The sequence below is a fragment of the Python bivittatus genome, unplaced genomic scaffold, assembly GCF_059951505.1.
Source record: "Python bivittatus isolate LINGU-HERP-01145 unplaced genomic scaffold, Pbiv_v1 ctg000570_np1212, whole genome shotgun sequence".
Lineage (NCBI taxonomy): Eukaryota > Metazoa > Chordata > Lepidosauria > Squamata > Pythonidae > Python > Python bivittatus.
The window spans coordinates 2,818,391-2,841,263 of NW_028277097.1; the positions used below are offsets into that span (position 1 = coordinate 2,818,391).

The following is a 22,873-nucleotide window of genomic DNA, read 5'->3' on the forward strand; positions in this document are numbered from 1 at the left end:
GAGCCAAGAAAGCTTGGATTGGAAGAAGGGTGGGGATGAGAGGGAGGGAGAGAGAACGTACTGGCTGGCTGAATTTTTCGTCTGCTTTTGCTCTCCAGGTCAGATTTTATAAGAGCTTCTTAAGGACGGGACGCTACTTGTAAAGTATCTACACAATCATATTGTAAAGTATCTACACAATCAAATTGACGTTTTAAGAGATTGCCCCTTTGTGCCTATTGTCCTAACCCCACTAAAAACCCTGAGATGCTACATCAGCTTTCCCCAACCTGGAGTCCTGCACATGCAAGCTTTCTGAAGACCTCATAATCTCCCAGCCATCACAGCTAACTGGAGGATAACGGGAGTTGCTGTGCTGCACATCCTATGGGCTGGGAAAGGCTATAATACGTTGTAGATTAGTGTCTCCGACAGTTCCACTAATACAATGAATCCTTCAGTGCTAACAAATCAATGTTTTTCAAACTTGGCAACTTGAAGATGGGTGGACATCAACTTTCAGAATTCCCCAGCCAGCATGCTGGCTGGGGAATTCTGGGAGTTGAACTCCACTCAACTTCAAGTTGCCAAGTTTGAAAATCACTGCAATAAAGCCTTTTCCTCTTCCTCTGCCTTTCTGTTAGGATAGCAACATAAACCTCTGAAAATTGCATGCACCCCAATTCCGCTGGTAATAACATTCCAGGCTGCTTACCGGCTGCTTCAGGTGCTTTCCAATACTGTATTTCTCCTTATCTAAAGACAGGTAGAATGTAGATGGAGGTTTGACCTGGGATGGTAATACACAAATCAGTATCATCACACAGCTGACCAGAAATTGATTTATGCAGGTGGTAGAATGCCAACATTTGCATTTTTCTGTACATTATGATGCAATGCACAACTCAAATTGTTCTTGTGCATTTAAAATCCTTTTACTTCCATTAGATAAAAATCACTTGCAGAGAGCATATTTTTTTAAAAAAACTATGTACATAAATGTGTATATGCGTCTAAGAATGGATATGAATTTTTCTCAGGACTTTTTCTAAAAAAGCAAATTAATGAGGAAGCAAGGAAGAGCAAATTTGATACTGGAAAAATACTAAAATTGAAGATGACTGCTCGGCTAATTTTATTACAGCTTCCCCTCCTGGTTTTGGTGCTCTTATTTTAATTTTATTTTTATATGTGGTTTTTTATTATTCATCAACCTGATAGTTTTTGTTAGCAAGTAGCATCCAAATGCTGTAAATAAACCAAAATAACAATCTCCTTCCTGACATAGTGTTTGCTAGGTACAGTATATGTAATTCATTTTTTTCTTTATTGCATCAAGGAGCATTAAATCACATGAAGCCCAGTTGCAGTCCTTACACTTACACAGAGATCGCAGTACTAGCAAAACAACCCTGGGATAGGAACAGCGCCTCCCATGTATGATAATATTATCTACATGAAAGTAGCATCCTTACTATCCGAAACTGCATTCTTAATATTGCAATAAATTTCCTATTGCCATTAGTTGACTGAATTGTTGAAAACAGATTCTAAATCTGTCATTGTTTTGTTGAAAACAACTTCCAATTCCTATTCGTAGTTTAAAAGCTGCATAGTGAAGAAGCTGGTTTCCCAAATGCCAGTTGCTGGTCACCCAGTTCCCACAGGGTGGCAGCAAACGTACAACAGAAGCCAAGTAGATCAAATGTTTCTGGAATGGCCTTCCACCTGCTTTTCCAACTGAAAGGATGGGCCTGACTCCTTGGGAAGACTGCAACCATTCCCCATCTGAGTATGAGACACACTGAGATGCTGCCAAAGCGAAGCCATAAAAAATCATTGGCTACTTTTGAAAGTGGTTACTAAATGATAATGTTGAAGGTGACAAAAGTGAAAAACAGTTAAACACTTGACTGAGAATAACCATATGAGCATTGGTTGCTTTTAATAAAATGTAAATATAAATGAAAAGAACTTGAATTTAGTTTTGTCCAGCCCCTTCAAGTTCTTCTAATGCAGCCCCTGACATGCTATTTAAAGAGCATGGACAGCCTTTGATTAGGAAGAGGTTGACCACTCCTGCGCCAGATTAAATAGCCTACCAAACCTCTGTTGATGTTGGAGAAAAAGGGTTGAGTGGTTGAAATTGGGCACATTTGATATAATGGAATTAGTAGAACCCCAAGGGTCAATTGCATTAAGCAGTAGTGTTGGGGGGGGGGGGTGGCAGATTGATGGGACATAATTAAATACTTATTCTTAGAATATTAGTCATGGTGTTTCAGTAATAACCTCCCAAACAAGTGCCACCACCCTATAGTTTGTCCATATTTTCAGTGAGTCATGATCCCCTTTGTCATGTATCCAGACTGTTGCATAGATCAGAGGTACGAAAAGTGGTCTGATGTGGGAAGCCATTTCCTGAAATGATACATGGGAACAAAAACCAGCATTTCTTCAATAAAGTAGTTTACATCTTCACGGTTTCTGTGGTTGCAGACTTTACTTAAAAACACCCTGTAAACAGAATTAATTGGTTTGATAAACATGAAAACCATTTTCAGTAAGAAAAAGACATTCAAAAACTTTACAGCAAATGACATTGCAAAAATGAACCCATGGATAGGACAGAAGAACAGAAAGTTTACTGAAGCTCAAACTTAATGACGTTTCAAAAACAGAACTTTAATTATCTGAATTAAAATAAATATTTGGCTTAGCTATGAATAGGGAAATATCATTTGCTGCAGCTAACATTTCTTTTTCTTACTCTATTTGTTATATTTTTAATCCAACCTGTTAGAAGAGTTCATTGGGCAGATTATGAAAATAATACTTGTGTTAAATTCTTATTACTCTGTATATATATTTCTGAACTTGCAAGAAGCATCTGGAGATCCACAAAGGTTCTATAAGCATCCCTAAAAGTTAGGGAGATAAAGTGTCAGGAAAATCAAAGTGTATTGTCGAAGGCAATAAAGAACACGAAAGGCACTGCAGACTACAGCAACCAGAAAAATCTGCAGTAGCTGAACATGCTCTCAAGCACACTGGACACAAAATCCTATTTGAAAACACAGAGATACTGGACAACACCAACAGCCACTATACCAGGCTATACCGGGAAGCCATTGAGATTCACAAACACCAGCACAGTTTCAATAAAAAAGAGGAGAGTCTAAAAATCAACAAAACCTGGCTACCAATCCTGAAAAATACAGCCTGCAAAAGGTCAAGGAACTCAGCTCAACCACCAGGACATGTGAACAGTTCACACAATGAACTTGCTAATCACCCCCAGCAGCCCCTCGTTAACAATTCAATAGAAGAAAAAAAAACCCTGCCTAATCCCCAGGAAGATACACACAGATTCTTACACCAAAACAAGCAGCCACTCAGTAACCCAACCCCCACACACACACCCAATCTCCCCCTTTCCCCCCCCCCCAGATCTCTATAAATACCCACAAAAAGGTCACATCACTCTGGGCACAGAGAGAACTGCTCCTGTCTGTGCTCCTGTACTCTGAAGATGCCGGTCACAGGTGCTGGCGAAAGGCGAAACGTTAGGAAACAAAACTTCAAGAACATGGCCACACAGCCCAGAAGACCCACACCAGCCATCAAATCAAAGTGTGTTATCAAATTTTAGTTTGGGAGAGAAGCATTGGTCCTCATTCCTGAACCATTACCCCCATCTCCAAAATAAACAGAACATCAGCTTAACAAGCATCAAATGTCACATAAAGGTTCCAGTTAGAAGTTATTTTTCTGTCAATTAACCAAGAGGGCCTAGCAGTCAGTAACACCGGCACCTAGGATGAAGGAGGTTGTAAGATACAGTTCCCTCACTTTGAAAAACAATGTTTAATACATAAATATCTAGCCATGTAAAACATTTATTTGTTTCCTTGTTGAATTTTAAAGGTAATGATTGTAGGAAAAGTTATAATTTTATTACTGTAGCACCGATTTCCCCAAATTGGTGCCCTTCAAGTGTGTTTTGAGTACAATTTTCCAGAATTCCCGTGGCCTGCAACTACGTTGGTTAAGAATGCTGCTAAACAGCATCAGATTGTGGAAGACTGCTCAACCAGAATGAAAGATAGAAGTCATAGGAATATCTTCCTCAACAATGACTTCTTGTTTCATTTCAATTAAAGGATTAACTGTACACATATGTATGAATAATAATGAGAATTGTGTTGCATTTGATCAAAACTCCAGCATCCTGTTTTCCCAGTGGCAAGCAAGATGTCTGTTGAAGCCTTTAAACAGGACACAAACACAGTGCCACCCACCTATTTCATATTCTGTAAGCAACTGATACTGAGTATTGGGATATCTTTGCTACTGGAAATAATACAAAGCATTCATAACAAGTAGCTAGCTATTGATAGCCTCACCCTCTGTATAGACTCATACAAGTAAACCCTTTGGCTGGGATCTATGGCGATGAGTACATGCAAGTAGGATTGCTAAATTTGCTTTCCCTGACATGTCCTTGTTGCTTTTGGTATTGCTACACCTCTGTAGAGTGGCATTCCTACTTCCATTCTAGTGAACTGGAGCACTGAAAGGCAATAAATATGCTGGTCTTTGACCGTAATGAAGATTTGATTTGATTTGAGGCCAATAAGAAGCTGGATTTTATTTATTTATTTTATTTATTATTAAATTTATATGCCACCCATCTCCCCCAGAGGGTGACTCTGGGGAAGCTGGATGGTTTGCTTATGATGTGAGTATTCCTCACAGTCATTGCTGACATGTAAAATTGAGTTATCTATTTGCTGTATGGACTTCTCTTGGGATCTTTCTTTGGGATATAAATTATCATCTTAAGAGCGTAGAACATTTAAGAAGATTTTATTTAAAGTGTTATCCTCTGAACATATATCCCCAGGTTGCAAGGATGGAAGCAAGAATCACTGCAAAGTTCTTGGCATTTCAGCTGACATGAAAGACTGTTCAACACTGGACCCAGAAACTAGGTTTTACATCGCTGCTTTATGCAATGATTACTGTAAATGTGTATTAATATCCTAAAACATAGTTTGTGAAGACTGAAATGTTTATATCTCCTGTCTTAAGAGAGGCATGGTTAAAATGTATGTAATAGCCATAGATGGTGTAGGGAACTGCATGAAAAAACAAGTTGCTTTGTGTGAGATGGACGGCTGTATAAACGTGATGTATGAATAAATAAATGAAAAAACAAACATAGCAACTCAGATGAGGGAACCACAAGTTTCATATTCTGTGACTGTAATGAATCCTGCCTCAGATCCTTCTCAGAGCTATCTGAGAGATGCATATTTTATTTTGAGATTATGGTTGAAATAGGGTATTTCTATTTCAGAGACTTACCTTCCTTTTTTTTTTTTTAAGAGAAAAGAAAGAACAGGGCTATTAGATTGCTGGGATTCGTGAAAGCTTTACTTGATTGGGGGAGATTCTCTCTCCCCAGTAGCCTCCCACAAGAGGGATCTTAGCTCTCCATGAGGGTTTTTGGTAGGATGCAGCTAAAAAGGACAATCTGCTGGACCTGACTCCTAGTGACTTCATCTATATGTTCCTGTAGTTTGCTCGGCAGTGGAAATGGCTTGCCACTGCCTTCTCCCAAGATGGTTTAATTTGCATCCCTGGAATTCCATGATAGTTTCCCATCCAAGGTAACTAACTTTTGCAAATTGGGGGCGGGGGGCTGGGGGGGTGGGGGAGAGAGATAGGTGTCCATGAAACTTACGTGAGCTTTCTTTTATTCATTTGCCTCAGGATCCAAACCAGTGTCTTTAAGTGACTTGAACCACCATTTATAAACACCTCTGAATCTGTGATGTCATTAATACCTCAGCGAAGTCATGTTACTTAATTTCACAGACTACTGCCTTTTCAATATCATTACTCCTCTTCTTATGAAGATGTTATGTGTTGCAAATATTTATTAGCGCATTGTACCACGGACAATATTCTTAATATATAATTTTGGATTCAGAGCAGTTTTCCATTTTCTTCTATATTACCATCACTTGTGGAAGTTTGTGGAAGAAGACCAATCTTTCTTTGACGTAAGGTTTCCATTCTAGACTTTGAAATAGTCTGTGTACATTTTAACATTCATAGAAAACCAAGCATTATCAGTTGCAGCCTCTTAAAGGAATCAGTAGGGAAAACCTTACCTATAAATTTATAATTAAAATAAATTCGTAGTTTTTGTCTTAAATATAAGAAGTTTTTGGGGAGAGTAATTAGTAATTCTAAATTGGTATGTGGATAACATGCAACAATCAAGGAGAAAGTTCAGAATTCAAAGCAAGAAGTCAGACTGAGATAGGGCCTATCTAGCAAAATGTTCTAGCACAAAGATGTATCTAGATGGAAAAAGCCTGTAAGGAATCATGTTGTGCTCAAAGGGAACAGATGAACTTTCAGTGGTATTCAAAGAAAAATATTGCATAATATAATTGATCTGGGAGGCAACCAGAAGGAGAAATGGCAGAGAACTGTGGATCATAAGGGTGGTGAAGACAGAGGAGCAAAGATTATGGGATGGGAAGTACTGTAATGCAAGAGAAAAGAAGGCCAGAACGAATGGATAAACATCTGGTGGTGGATCTAGGAGCAGACAGGAAGTTAGGAAACTGTTTTTATTTTAAGAGCTACTGGACTGCTGGACTGCTGTATCCAGACAGGGTAAGTGGTCACATGCCAGGTTAGAAGAGGTTGAGATGAACATTGGTGCCACACCACTAAATAATACTTTTTTTCTTTATTATTATCTTGTTGTAAATCTTGATACATGATCTTGTTTCAATACAGTGATATTTATACAATATTAATTAAAATGATTGACATTCTATTGTTTAGATAACTTAGAGTATTGGAAATAAATACATTTATTTAATTAAACAATGTAAGATGTCAGTATTGCAAACATAAAATCAATTGACTTTTTCATCCTAAGTTGAATATAACATTAAAAAAAAGAAGCTACTGCAGATTACATCAAAGTATTTGTTATACAATAAAAGTTTTGGTCTGAGGTGGCTGGCTACTTAGTGTTAAAGTCTAGTGTTAACCTATGATCTAGACAGTTAATAGTTAAATGGCACTTTTGTTATTAGAGTGTCTGGAAAGAAGTGTAGCCTCAAAAAATGGCATTTGAGGTTAAGCTTGTTAGAATAATTTTTACTTGTCTTTAGATGAGTCATGTACCATTAATTCATACAACAACTCTGAATATTAGTTTCATTTTTCAGCAGGGTTTTAGACTTCACATTGCAAATTCAAAAGCAGCTAAAAGTTAGCATGTATTGATCTATGGCAATTAAAATGAACCCAGTCTAATATGCTGAATTTCCTTGTTACTCACCTCATCCTGTTAACAATGTTTTTCAGTTCTTTCTTAAGTTTTGTATCCTATTCTCCTTCTCATGCTGCTCCAGAATGGGAGAAGGAAGGCAATATAGAGAAGAGAATGTATTGGCTCAGGATGATGGGAATTGCAGTTCAATATATTGGGAGGATTCTAGGCCAATTTAATATCTCTATATTGTTTATTTAATAATGTTTGTGGGGCCTCTCCTTGCTGTGTGCCTATGTGATATTTACCAAAGGCTTATAAATGGTTGATATTGGATATAAAATTATTTCATAGTAAATGATGATCTCTGCTGTTATCCACAGTGGCTCAATGCTAGGATATATCTGTCATCACAATATCCGAATAGCTCATTATCACATTGGGATGCTTGAACAAAGCAAATGAAGTGTTTGTGGCTTATGATGGTCCCCCGATAGTAAACTATTAGCTTGTAGTTCTAGTGATGGCCTACTGAATATCTGGCCTGATGATCTCAGTGGGATAATGTAGGGAAGGCCATTGGCCTCCATGCACCATGATTAAAGATGAAATCTGATTTTAAAATTTTTATGTATTTATATGTTTGTATATTGCTTCCTATGATAAGGCAACCTGAAGTAATTTACAATAAAAACAGAAGCAAAATGCAAGGTAATGTTGTTTTATACTGTTTGGAACAGGTGGTAGGTGCCTTCTGAATTTCAGTGGTGAGCATTCTAGAACATGAAGTTCACCACAGAGAAGGCCTGCCTGACAGATTTTGTGGTCCCAAATTGTTGAGAACTTCATATGTCTAACTAAAACCTTGAATCTGACTTACAGGCTGTTAAATGTCAGCCATTGCAATTGCTTCATTGGAGATATATGGCCAGGTGCATCACTCAGGAACCTGGCCACCATACCAGCTGCAGCTTCCAGACCAAGTGCAAAAGTAGCCACAAACAGAGTATATCACTGTAATCTAAAAGTGATGTGACCAGTACATTTGTGCAGTCCCTGTACAGAAAAGGAGATAGATGGTGTACCGATTGAAGCTGGCAATAGACACTGCTAGCCATGGAAGTCACTTGGACTTCCAATTGCTATGATGATTCTATGACCGTCTCCAAATTATGCTTCTGCTCTTTTTGAGTGCAACTCATTATTTATGTTCAGTCAGAATACATATTACTGTTTTGTATTAGTGTGGCCAGCTGGAAATTGCTATTATACAAAGTAGGGAATACATGTGCACTTTTCTAATTTGGTGCCTTCCAGATGTACTGGACTTCATCTTAGACCGTTTGAACGCAGCTAGAGGGCACCAGATGGGGAAGGTTTCTGTAGAACTTTTCTGCAATAGCATTTGTCCAGGACCAGAGAACTTGCATTAAAAAGTGACCCTGCTGCTTCTGGTGCTGCTTCAGCAGGCTATGATGTGGTATCCATGGCAATCTGCAGTCATTGCTACTGGAGGAGAAGTGAAGGATCAGTGTTTGCGCATCTGGAACACAAACAACTTGAAGCAGCTTGAAACTGCACACTGTGGATCTCAGGTGAACGCATAAGGTTTCTGCAGTGCATCCTTCAGCCCAATGCATTCACCTGTTACAGGTGTTCTTCCATATATTGAATAGTTCCGTATACCAGAAGAGCAGAAGCTGCTTGAAACTTAAAGTCTGAGAAGGAATAAAAGAGAAATGAGGAAGAGCTCTCACTTTGTGTGGGTGCTCTTAGCAGATGTTGCCCAAAGGTCATTCATGTGAAGCATTTTTTTCTGAGTGGGACCAATGCTTGATTGCAAGGTATTTTGCATATTCAGTTCATGAGGGCTGACAAATGTATTGTACTTAATAGGTAATTTTAGACACTGGGTTTAAATGGTTATTTATTTATTCTCAATTAGGGTCTCTTTGGACATCATGTATGCTACTTGAGAATAAAAAATGTTTTATTGAAGAGACAAATACTTATACCAAATAAATAATAAAATTAACACCTACAATTATGTATATGTCTCGGTGCCTACTCCATCAATAAAACTTGTTTCCTTTTTAAATAAGATGGAAAAGGATCTTACCTAAGTCCAACTGGATGTTCATGCAAACCCAGGAACAGAGTTGACTGCTGACTCCATTACCTGCTGGTCCCTTGGAGATCATTTGAGTGGCCCTAGTTTATGGGGCCCTGGAATTTGCCCTATAGCTAGACCATTGCCTTGGGCTACCACAGCTGAGCTGCAAAAATCTGGAATACTGCTAAATGGCAGGGAAAAGATGCAGGAAACTCTAGCTCCTTTTTGCCCTCTAGAGGTCACCCAGATTTGCAGCCCAAATCTCATCACTGTACCATCGCATATGGAGCCTAATGGCTACCTTCTACCAGTTCTGCACTTGATCCAGGATGGTTTGCAGTGCTGTCCCTCTTCCTTCTTTTTCTTCTCCAATTGTAGGTCACAATTGAAGAATTTTGCATATGGCACTGACCCCAGAAGGAAACAGAATTTTTACTGCTGCAGCTGATGGCATAGCCTGTGTCTGGAAATATGGGATTGTGTCAGTAAGCCAGTGACACCTTTTGAAGTGCAGCTGCTTCTTTTGATAAAGATCCATGATCTCTGTGTTGGTTTTTGCAGTAAGGTAGCACAGAGTGCTACAAAGGATTGTAATAGGACATAGAAAGCTATGCATGCCATGAAACACACACTCCATGGACTGGATTCATACAATATGCTTTTTTACATGATCCCTTTGGACAATGTCCTAAGCTTGCTGAATGCTAACTTGGATGATGATGATGATGACGATGATGATGATGATGATGATGATGATGATGATGATGATGATGATTGGCTTAAATGATGGACCAGCCAGCAAAATCTGAAGGTTGAATCAAAATCTGCAAGATGGCAGGCATAGTGTCATGACTGATGCCCAGCATCAGGCACATACAGGGCTTTGATTACAATGCTATGTGCCCATCATCTTGCAAATTTTGACTCCCCCATCCCCCAAGATGGGATTGTCTGCTTGTTTGATTTATGGTTTCATGCATTGTACAAACCCAGAAAAAGTCTGTCAATTCAATGATTACACAAAGCATGTGATGTGAACATTGTCCATATGCATGCAACCATATGAGAAAGAATCTGGTTCAAAAGTTCACTCAAGCATGAACCTTATCTTGGGTCAGTCACCATCTCTCAACCTAACCTACCTCACAGGACTGTTGAAAACTTGGGATGGAAATTAGTGGGTGGCTGTGTTGCAATGTTTTGAACTTTCCGGAGATAGGATGTATTAAAAATATGTCATGGAATATCATAATATGCTATGTGATGCATTTCTAATGTGTGACATTCTACAAGTTTTCACATGTTATTTTTACTTCAACATCCAGTTAAACAGATATGAAACCAAGGGGTGGAGGGAGGGAAGATTCAGTTGTAAAAAAGAGCCAGTTCAGGTGATCACCTAAGTCCAGAGCTGTTTTTGTTTTCTTTGGATTGCAAACCCTTCTTGGACATATTGAATATCTACAGTACTGGACTGTGGATTGCAGCGCCTGCCCCTCAGCGTTGCACCTGACGCTATCCTCCAGATGTGATTTCTAAGCATATCCCACAAAACTGACCAGGTTTCAGTGCTATGGAGAGAGGGAGGGCCATCTGAACTGAGAGGCCCATCATGTGGCACTGTATTGTCAGTCACTTTATATCATCATCATCATCATCATCATCATCATCATCATCATCATCATCATCATCTCTAACAATTCTTCTAGCTGGACCTAGTTGATGATTAATTGCGGGGATCCTGACACTATCTTGTCTATCCATGTGGTTTTCTTGGTAAAATACAGGAATGATTTTTCATTGCCTTCTCCCATGTGGTATGAGAAGATGCTTTTCCTGTTGCCATTGTAGTAATCATCTACCTCTAGCACCTTCCTATATCACTGCTGTCCAATATAGGTGCCTGCTTGCTTTGGCTGAGCCACTGGGATGACCTTCATGCCTTGGGTGACCCTGCTGGGAATATATACTCTTGGTGTACACTACTGGTGTTCTTCGCTCATCCCTCCCAGGAACAGCCTCCTAAATCTCCTCATTTCAGTGGACTATGGAGCACCTAATTCTGCACAGAAGCATTTGTTAACTCACTGGCCAAGATCCAGTGGAGCCCTAAAAGAAAATGCCACATTCATTGAGGGTGTCAAGGAACACTTTTGATCATGGTTCTTTATGTGGCTGAAAAGCTGCATCCCAGTTCCAGGAAGTCACGATTTCTCTTCTTCATGGTAGTGTGAGGAGCACAGATGAAAGATAAAGTGGTGTTGGGAATATTTCTCACTAAATTCTTGAGAGAAAACTACATTTAGCCTGAGGAGCCTGATGCTTGGAAGTGAAATGTTTTATGGACCTGAGCCATGAATCCATGTGACTTTATCTTAGTTAAGTATTGATGTTCCATTTACCCTGAGTGTACCTTGTACCTCACTTACTCGAAGTATCATGCTGTGTATTTCATATTTTTCAACCAAATGTTTCTGGTTCTGCAAATGACACTGAAGAGACAGTTTACTGGAACCAACAAATTTGCTGCCAGTGACTTTGGTGGGAAAACTACCTTAGGACTGGGTAGGTTTTTCAGTGAGAAAGTAATACAAAAGCTGGAGGCCAATAAATTTGCTATGCTGAATCTCTATTTCATACCCAAAGCGTATACTTTTTGTAAAAATATTCTTTGCCAGAGAATAGAAGCCTACCTTAGTACCAATGGACTGAAAATTGAAACTGGTCTGGAGAGGTTGAGCTTCAGGACCAACCTCAAGCATTTATAGTATAGAGTCTAAAGCGGGTATAGCTAGTATTGAGTGAGATACCATCACTCTCTTTTCCATCTGTAAAAATGGAAGCTACAATGCAGGAACAGAGATGGGAAAATTGACAATTAAGCAGTCACAAGCTAAAAGAAAAGCTTCCTCGAGTATCATTCAGTCTGTGAATTTCCATCTGTGATCGTCTTTATCCAGGAGATATAGGTCTTTGTAAGCTGAGTATAGATGCCAGGGTATTGGGGATTATCACATTTTTTAACATAGGAGATGATGCCTCTTTGCTCCCCACTGCATATCAAAGGCCCACCGGAATCACCCTGAGAAAAAAGACAGACAGCAGTGTTACAATTTGCAAAAGCTAAAAGATAGCTTTGCTGATGTATACAGAAGAAATAATAGAATGAGCAGTTAGATGAGCCCACGTCTAATTTTGCTTCCCCTAGGATCACACAGTTGACATTCAATGGCAAAATAACACCTTTGACTGGTACAATTTTTATTCATTTTTTAACAATTTAAATGTATTCAACTTCAGAGAAGCTTAATAATTTATTTTGCATAAATCTCATCACTCCTACAAAAATTAAAAAGGGCAGAAAATGTCGCCTCTCTTACACTGATGATATCTCTGCACCACTTCTGGGGTCCTTGGAGAAAATGATAATTTTAAAAGTTCACTGCCAGAAGAAAAAAGTTGCCTGTGCCTAAGACTGACTATCATGTCATAAATGAGGGTGTAAAGTTTTATGTTCTTAATTTAACAGATTCTGAGGAACCTGCAACAAGTGTCACTGGCTTCAAAATGGCAGGCATGGCCAAGTGATCAAAGCCCTGCCCCTTTTTAATGAGCAATGTCACACACACTACACACAGGTAAAAAGGGTGGGGCTTCAAGCTCCTGGTTGGATCCACTGTTTTGAAACCAGGGACTGTTGCAATGGACACTCCTGCTGATCCATCAGCCAAAGAGCCAGATGGCGTCAGCCCTTTGAGGGTGACTAGATCAGGAAAACGACTCCACAAGAAGACTAGAGCTATACTTCATTGAGGTAGGCTCTAGTAACAGAATCTTGCATTTTCCCTTTCCTCCCTCTTCTACCCTGGGGGGCCAGGGAGGAACCATTCTGGTTTTCCTCTAATACTTTCTCATTGTCCTCGGCTCAAACCATGTCTTTCCACATGTTGCCGTAACAGTTTCTGAACAGTTTCTCTAAGGTCCTCCTCTCTAGGACTCCCTACAGATGACTAAACCTCCTTCAGTTGATCAGCAAAAGAAAACTATTCCCTCTACTTCACAGAGGACAGTCTTATATCTGAAGGGCTCTCAGATCCAAGTCCAATTTAAAAATTAAACAAACAAAAAAAACTTGTAAGAAGAGAGAGTGGGAACCTGATGCTGCCCATCAACTGTCTGCACTCCAACTGCCCAAAGATCCCAGAGTCACACACTTCCCCAGTGTGATACAGTAATTCTCTCCATTTAAATTAGCAGTGTTATTGTAAGGATATATCTTCCTATATAAAGGAATGTTTAACATGTTTGATACAAATTTGTATCAACTCTTTTGTTTTCATTTTTGACCTGGTATTTCCTATCGTATATTTATTTAACCATATTTAGAGCCTCCTGCAATTCTGGTGGACTCTGGGCAGAGTACAATAAACATTGAAAAAAGATATAAACCATAACAATGAACAACAAGGAAGCCTAGGCACCATTCACTCAGCCTAAGGGCCACACACCTGCCGGAACAAGGCTGCTTTAGCCTGTTTGCAAAATACTTGTAGAGTAGGGGCCATTCCTACCTCTGGGGGCAGTGTTCATAAAATGGAGGCCACAGCTGAAAAAGTGGGTTACTTGACCCCATCCCACAAACCTCCTGGGGTCTGTGGAAGTGGCCATTTTACCTGGCAAGCGACCCGAATTTCAAATCTGCCCAAGTTATCTTACCACACAGGAATCCTTCCCTCTTTTCTTCTCCCCAGCACACACCATCTTTGTTGTCAAAAATGGATGAGAATTATAATGTTTCTTGTCATTGCAGATATTTCTGTCAAGGATGGTGACATTAGCTTCATGAAGTGTCATAAATCTCCTTCTTTTACTGATAGTTCCCCATCCTGTGACTGTACAGGGAGTTCCTACTTTGATATCATTGGTAGGGTCAGGAAGTGGGATGGTTTTCATTTTAAGCTTCTTTTCCATAATATGAAGCTGGGAAAGAATAAACATAGCTTGTTTGAATTAACAGTTTTTAATACTGGCTAGATCAGATAATATCACTCCCTAATCCAGCTTAGATTTGTGGGAAGTGGATCTTCTTTTCTTACCAATTTGAGTACTTCCTACTGCAATAAAGCAAAAGGGCTTGTTTGGGGTCTGCAGGAGATGGGAGGTAATTCTCATATTCCAGTGCTGAGATAAGTAACTCTTTTCTGCTACAGGTCAGAGATAAAATCATTCCTCTTCCTTAATACCCGGGACAGGTGAAATGACAGAAACTGGGAAATATTGAGCTATGGAAGGACGTAGGTCAGTGTTGTCCAAACTTGGCCACTTTAAGATGAGTGGGCTTCAACTCCCAGAATTCCCCAGCCAGCATGGGGTTGAGTTGAAGTCCACTCATCTTAAAGTGGCCAAGTTTGGACAACACTGACATAGGTAAAATGGAAATTCTGAACGTTGTGCTTGGCCTACAGCCCACGAATTCCCCTGCCTGGCTTATAACACATTCTAAAATAACTGGTGGAGTTTACAGCTGGATCCAGATAGCATATGGATGTTTTCCCAGAAAAAAGTAAATATTGTTTCAGAGAAATACTTCTAATATCCCCAGAATGCTCACCATATTATAACTGTAAATCATCACTATTGAATGCCTGCCTAAGGGAAGGTGAGAAGGCCTATGAAACAACATTCCTGATAGTGGAGTTTTGGCAGGCCTACCATGTGAAAAAGTCTGCTCTTAAAAACTGCCCAGGAATTTCAGCTCTTGATGCATTCGCAAGAAGAGATTATTTTGCAGTCTGAACAAATCAAAACTCTCTTGAGCAGTGTTTCTCAGTCTTAGCAACTTGAAGATGTGTGGACATCAACTCCCAGAATTCTAAAGTTCAGTCTCAGATATTAATTTTAATTATATACTGGTCAAGGAGCATGCTCATCTTGATAAACACGGTGCTATAGTTTGCTCTCAGAACATTCATAATCAAATTATAGATTTACCTTCAAAAGCATAATGTCATTTTCAAATGTTTTTGGATTAAACCCTGGGTAAAAAAATATTTTAGTAATGTTTATAAAATATCTTCCTTCCTTTTTAATTCTGGGTCGTTTTCCAACACCGATAAGTATTTCTTCATTCCTAAAAAGATAAGTAAGAGTATATAGTAATTCACCATAGTAATATTTGTTTTCTTATATATGTCCTTCCTCCTACTTGCATACAACCTTGTTCTTTGGGCATCTTCCCCACAACACCTTTCGAGGATTGAAATTCCACTCCAACTTTACATAACATAATGACAACCACATGTGTATGGGGGATTACAACTCCAAGCATCTGGAATCTGTAGTCCAGCTAAACCAAGGGCTATCATAATGGAGAATATTGTTTATTGTTTCTTGTGGTGGTTAAACCAAGGAATGAGGATATTTCATAATCTGAAACATAAGCAAACTTTTTAAAATATTGAATATCTAGCTTTCTGAAAAATTGCTTCACTTTAATTTTTTTTACTGGTACAGTAGGCTACAAGAGCTAATATCTTGTAATATAACATCAGATAAGACAGCATTAAAAGTAACAATTAAACTTCACTGTAAAGTGTGATTTAAACAGAAGTATCAGAAATAAAGGCTGTGTCCAGACAGGCAATCCTTTCATGAGCTTTGATTTGAATTAATATTTTGGATTTTTTTCTATGACTGTCATGGGTATTGACCATATTAGTATAGTGATGATACAATATGAATTGGGCCAGGTTTTTTGATATTTTTTTTTCTTGGGAGTGGGGGCTTAAGGCTTTTTTTAGTTTAAATTAAGCCTGTTTTAGGGTTATACTACAATTCTTATATGTTTCTTGCTCCAAAATGGTGAAAAGCAAGAGTTCAGTAATACAGCGGGTGCACACATATATCTAATTAACTAGACTGTATAGCCTTTTTTCTCCATTGTATTAATTAAATCTAAAATCTACACGGTATTGGGACATTTTAACTTCCCCATCATTTCTGATACAGACTATTATAAATTGTGTAAACAAAATCCTGCCATTCCTTGTAGAATAACGATTCTTTGCATTGTCAAACAATGAATTTTATCAGAAATTTTCTCAAGCAATGCTATAGTCCAAATCTTATTGTACCATCCATTAATGGACTGAATAGTCTTTTCAGAACCGCTAATATGCTTAAAGCTTGATGAGTCACGTTAGCAATATTTTACTAAAGATAGCAGTAATGTTATTTGGAGAGCATCAAGGACTTCATAATGAACTGCAAAAGTGGCCATTAAGGGCCCTGTGTGAGTCATAGATCACAGCTTTCCAAGAAAAGACTAAATAATAACAATAACAGCAGGAACAACAACAAGAATAGTGGTCTATTTGCATAGTTAGCATTCACACAATGGCAGAGGTTCTTGTAGCATTCAAGATTAACTGTGGATCAGAAAAAAGTCTTGGAGTGATACAGATTTAGCAGTTTAAATAGAATGAAGCCACAGAAATGGATTTTATTTTTTTGCCACAGAACTAAGACCACAAACATGACATTGCAACATCACTCTTCCAAAAATGTCAGAAAATGAACCTCACTTTGTTTTGTTCTTAGAGTCATCTTCCACTTCACATGTCTCACTTACAATGGGATTTCTTATCCTACTTGATCCCACTTGATTGATTGACAGATAGATATTTAAGAATTGTGTTTTCTGGAGTTAACTTAAATCCTATGGCAAGAAATTGCCTCTAGCAATTTATACTAGAAATCAACTCTAGATATCTGAGTGGAGAATGCCTAATAGGCTTGCCTAAAGGATTCCTGAAAACTGATGCAATTGCAAGAATAATTTTGCACAATAATTTTGCATAAACACTCACGGAAAACAATGGGCTGCTGTTAACAGCCAGTTCTCTTTGATCAATGTTCCTGCACATGATAAATGTTCCTTTTTGAAGAGGGCAACCACATATGGTTTTGAAGGTTCTTCCTCTTTAGATATAGCTGCAGATTGACCTATGAGAAAGAAGTCAGTCTGATCCGGTTGGACATGAACACCATGTTATAGATTAATTCTTGAAGAACTACAGCTCCCTTCAACTAACTGTAATCACATGTAAGGAAAAAAAAACAAGGATGAACACACTAGTTCTGCTTCTTCTGTTTTCATTTCCCTATTTGTGGTGGAATTGGTGTTGCTAGAATTTCTGTGCAAGAGTTCAGAACCCTGCAAATCAGAATTTTAAATCATATAAAAAGCAAGGTAAAAAAGACTCTTTGATGCACAAAATCAACCTTTATGCGCAAAGGGTGACAGAGGAAAGTTAGCATTAGACCATTTATTCCTTCTCTCCTTACTTTTAGCATATTTTTCCAGTTACAATTGAAGAGAGCTATTGTGATTGATTAAAGCTGGACTTCCTACCCCTTTGGACCAGTAGGTTCATTTCAAAGTCTGAGATTGTGTCATGGGAGGTCTCACAAAATGAATGTTGGGGAGGCTTGCCCATTCACAAAATGGCAGCCAGTCGCAAGCCACCGATTTCATAGAAGGAAACAGGTGAGGTTGCTTCCTGTCATAGGAGGCTCCCTACCCTTCCTCAGTTTACAATTTTTTTTGGGGGGGATACTTGGACATTATTCTTTGCAAGACAGTGGAGCCAACCACTGTTTTTAAAGAAAATCTACATTTCTGAGACATGTAGTCGTTGTAGTCTTTAAGCCACTGTGAACAGCTTGGGCTGTAATAGACTACCATCGGGAGAAAAACGAAATGAAACCATTTTGCATTTGGATATGCAAACTTCAAATGTGATGAATGAACAGCAAACTCAAGTGCAAAATCAGTGGGAGCTCTTTAAAGCTTTACTGCAGTGCTTCTCTTTTTTGGGGAGAAGGTAATCCCTTTGTTGGAGGTGTCTGCAGGATCCACCGCTTTTATTGAAATGATGAAAGCAGCATCATGCAAGGGTGACCGAAATTTCCACCTCTTTTGTACATCCATGTGACATCACAGTGCATGTTCAAAAGGGGTGGAATTTGCATCCTGCCGGGGTGATGCTGCTTTGGTAACTCGCTCCCCCTCGATCCTCTCCTGTGGTCACCTCTGCCTTATTGCAAATCCCCTCCATGTATCATTGAGGCTTTGAAAAAGGCCCTGTTTCAAATCTTCTAAAGCCTTGTTGGTGCTAGAAAATCTCTGAGCTCGAATCAGCTGCTAACTGGAGATGAGCTTTTCCTTTTCATTGGAGCCAGAGGATGGGGGTGGGCATGGAACTGGGCCTAGTGATGAGAGAATTGGGGTCTTGGGTTTGAAAGGGAGGTTTCTGTTTCCTTAGACCACTTGCTCCCCTTATGGGGAACTTCCCATTGGGGTTTTAAACAAATGCCTTTGTGTAGTGGGCAAAGTGAAAATACATTCACAAAATACCACTTACCCCTCTGGATTCTGAGGAAGAAAATGGTAATAGGAAAGTACAAAATAAACAAAAACCCCATAGGTGCTACTTTGAGTTCACTGACAATGAGATATTCAATATATACTGAACACATAAAAAAAGCCAGAATTCATTTGCTAAATGCATTCTTGGCAAGTTCAGAAATATTCACTGACAATAAGGTCAAAAGTCTTTGGAGAAGAAGGTATCATTTCTAGGTAGCAGAGTAGGAAGGTGTGCAGTGGGGTGAGAGGGAGAGAAAATGGCTGTAGCTGTTAGAGTTTTCACAAAAATAAGTATGTTACAATAGGCTGAACACTCTTCCTGGAGAGAGACTGAAAAAAAAAGTCCACTAGAGGCCCACATAATTATGACATCAACATTCTGTTCCTCCAGCAACTTCTGGAATTGTGTGATGTGACGATTGTTCATCATTCTCTGAGACAGATCTTTGATAGATGGCTAAATCCATCTGTAGAAACTCTGGAGAAGAAAATGGGGCTGTCCCTAATGCCTGTATTATTTCATCCCCTACCGGGCCAACCGGTGGCTGGCTTCCTTCAAAGAGGAACCTCCTGTAGAAGAGGAACCTCCTGTAGAACTCTCCATGTGATAGAAAATAATAGGAATATACAGTGATTCTGTTATCGTGAGAAATATATATTTGAACCCCATTGACAGGCAGCTTAATTTATACCATTCTAGTCTATTCTAACAGTTTTTGATTTTGTAGCAGGGACAAGCTAAAACGGGTAGGTTCATGTACAGTAGAAATGCAAATGAAGATCCTTTCCATCTGAAAGAGATCCTGGTTGCTGAGAATGATAAGGAATTTTGAAATGACAGGTAGATGGTAAAAAGTAGTAAGATAAAAAGAATTGTGCATTTCAGCTTCTCTAACAGCCTGCTGATCCAGCAGGATTCTCAGTATGGTTAGGGACTCTGGGATTTCTCTGGATCAGATGGCACCCAAGCTTGGCTAAGCACCAGAGGATTTAGGATTTAAGTGGTGGGGGCCAGAGCAGAAAAGGCCCTCTGCCTAGACCCCACCAGTTGAAATTCCTTGACTGGTAGGGTCTGCAACATGCCCCTCCTGCTGGACCGAGTGGGGCAGGCTGGAGTAACCAGGGTGAGATGGCTCCTCAGATAACCTGGTCCCGTGCCATGAAGCACTTTAAAGTGATGACCAACACCTTGAATTGGACCCAGAAGCAAACTGGCAACCAATGCAGGTTGCGTAACAACGGTGTTATATGTGCCCTCCTAGGGGCATTCAGTACTGTCCACGCCGCCGCATTCTGCATCAGCTGTAGTTTCCGGATACTCTTCAGGATACTTCCCGATACTCTTCTACTATTGTGTTCTTGCAAAAGTATTGGCAGGGTTCAAACATTGCACTAAACATTGCTGGTATAAAACATGGTGCATGGTTTAGTGTGGTATAAACCCAACAAATTGTGGCTTAACAAACTATGACTAAACAAACCATGACTTAGTGTGATGCCTAAGCCATAAGTATGTTGGAAAGAAATCTTACCGAGTTCATTTCCGAGCTGGAAATAAAATGCACAGGCAGTTGCTTGAGACAAAGATGAAGTTTATTTCTGAGAGCAAACATACAGAGTCAGCTGTAAGCCCTTTATATAGAGAAAGCCTTGCTATTGTTCCTTGAAAGTGCGCAAAAGCACACCCTTCAGGAATTCTGAGAAAATGCACTTAGCTGTTGTTCCAGGAAGGAGCCCTCTGCAGTTAGGCACCCTACTGAGTTGTGGTTTTCCACTGGCTTAGAATTTGTGGATTGCAATGGTAATCTCAGAGAAAAGATCCCTCCTTATCTGATCAAAGAGATCTCCTGTTAAACCTTAGCTAGGAAGGATTGCTATTAGCTTGCATCTCTCACATTTTAATCTATGTATTTCGTCCATTCTAATGGTAGTTTCTCACCTTTTGCTTTGATTATGGTGGGAAGACTTCATGGTAGGGAGGAGGATTTCCTTCTCACAAGTAGTCTCCTATGCTACTGTTGTTTATGTTGTGCTTGTAAAGATACATATGTGGAAAAAAGCCACAATAACATTTATTCATAATGTAAGAGAGAAAGAGACAAAGGCAGGAAAGGAATATTTAGGGAAAATCTTCAGTGCAGCATCACAAATAGAAATTAGGGTGATGTTGATAGCCAAAGATCACAGAGAAGTATTAGGTTTGGAAGGGGAATGCTGAATGTGTGATATAGCTGCATATGTAGAAAGAATGGATGATGATATTTATGGAAACCGGTGGCTTTTGGACCCTGTGGGAGAGCTTTGACTCTCCCTCTGCCGAAAGGCAAGTGGCCCAGAAAAATCAGTTGCCAGGGACTGGGTGGAGGCATGTCCAGAGTAGCCTCAGGTGGCCAATAAACCTTATCTTGATAAGATGTGGCAGATCAGAGGTGAGTTGAATGCAACATCTGTTTGCACCCTCTAAACCCATTTGCTAAGGCATCTCTAATCTGTGGTTAAAAGGTCAGATATTGAATATTGGTGTATACACACACACACACACACACACACACACACACATTCATTCATTTCAAAACATGGTTTCAGAGGGAGCAGTTCACATGTGGAATTGAGCCAGGAAAGAAGTTACTTTCTGCTTCAGCTTATGAGCAGAAGTATATGAGGTGCTTCACGATTTCAAAGGGCAATGATGTTGCCCTTGCTATATAGAGCGTTAAGCATGTGTTTCATAAGGCACTGTTTCCAGTCACAAGGGTAGTGTAAATCATACATGCATTATCAAAAGATATTGCAATAAAGTCTTTGCGAATGCAACAAATTAGTCAAAATAACCATGCTTTTAATTCCAGTTAATATATGTTTGATTCCCATCAGCCTCTGTTAAAAATCTTTTAAATCGCTTCTTTAAGTGTTGATCCAGTTCATCAAAAGGTTTTGATGAGCTGGGATCTCCTAGGACGTACATCCCCCTGCATAAACTACATATTTCCAATATTACCCCATTCTCTATATATGGACTTCCATATTTAATTCTTCTTCCGCTAATAGTGGATGCTTTGGAGAACTTCTGAATTAAAGAACTGTGTGTTAGAGGAATTTCTGTTGCTCAGTGATGTCACAATGATCCCTAGAGCACAACATTGACACCTGGGCTTCCTTTGTGGTTTCAATTCAAAATGAAATTGCTTTGATGACAACTATACCCACAGCAAAGAAATATTGTCTAAGAACAGAAGAGTCCTACTCATTTTGTTTCAGTTATAGCCATGGATGCTCTAACTGAATTTATAATGCTTTTAAATGGATATTAAAATGCATTCCCTACTGTGATAAGGTTGGCCTGATGCTGATCCCAAGATGAGGGTAAGCCAGGTACTGGTTGGGCTGAGTTTCAAGGGGAAGAAGGAAAAAGCCAGGTGGTTCTACTCTCTCTGTGGGATAATTGGATCTCTGCCTTGTTCTGTTCTGTTCTTTTGAGGGCCAGCAACTTTGGAAAATGATAAAAACTGAAGTAGGTAAATGGGTTGCACCATTTATCAGTGTTGGGTGCTACTATTTTAAATGCTCCATAGAGAATCTTGCAAACAAATAGATACATTATGAAAGGTTCTAGTCAAGTCTGCTCTCTGATACTAGGCATTGTTGTTTTTTAACTTGCAGTGTGTATTCATATTATTTTGGTGGTACAATCTGATTTCTGTCAGCTCAGAAGATTTCCAGTCCACTTATTCAGGATCCAGTCCTCTGACTAGATGAGCCAAAATTGTTAACCCTTCCTTCTCACCCTATTTGTTACTGGAGTGCAAGTCCCATCAAGTTCATTGTGAACACTTGGTTCTCTCTGCATATATACTGGAGCAAGTGTATATAGCTCTCTATTCTTATTCTTCCCAAAATGCTTAAGAAAAGTCAATATCATATCTTGACCTCTTCATTCCAAGCAGTGCATGAAAAGATTGAGCTTGTTGGCTTGGTGTCTCTTCACTTCCCCTGTGGTACGTTTACCATGCAACAACAGGTCATGCCTTACTGATCAGCTACCATA

General features: G+C 39.3%; 2 protein-coding genes across 2 annotated transcripts; one reads left to right on the top strand and one right to left on the bottom strand.

Annotated features, from left to right (window-relative positions):
• The first annotated feature begins 1,332 nt into the window (after positions 1 to 1,332).
• On the top strand, positions 1,333 to 9,895 carry CDC20B (cell division cycle 20B). Its single transcript, XM_088152991.1, is given in 7 exon segments — positions 1,333 to 1,416; positions 1,505 to 1,709; positions 7,653 to 7,851; positions 8,168 to 8,291; positions 8,755 to 8,880; positions 9,065 to 9,129; positions 9,727 to 9,895. Coding segments are annotated over 7 exon segments (972 nt in total).
• Positions 9,896 to 12,315: 2,420 nt separating this feature from the next.
• LOC112541519 (granzyme A-like) lies at positions 12,316 to 18,144 on the bottom strand. Its single transcript, XM_025171331.2, has 5 exons — positions 18,075 to 18,144; positions 17,267 to 17,402; positions 15,390 to 15,528; positions 14,115 to 14,378; positions 12,316 to 12,480 (listed from the first exon to the last, which is right to left on the bottom strand). Exons 1-5 carry the CDS (start codon positions 18,142 to 18,144, stop codon positions 12,316 to 12,318), a joined length of 774 nt encoding a protein of 257 aa, XP_025027099.2.
• Between the last annotated feature and the right edge of the window lie 4,729 nt (positions 18,145 to 22,873).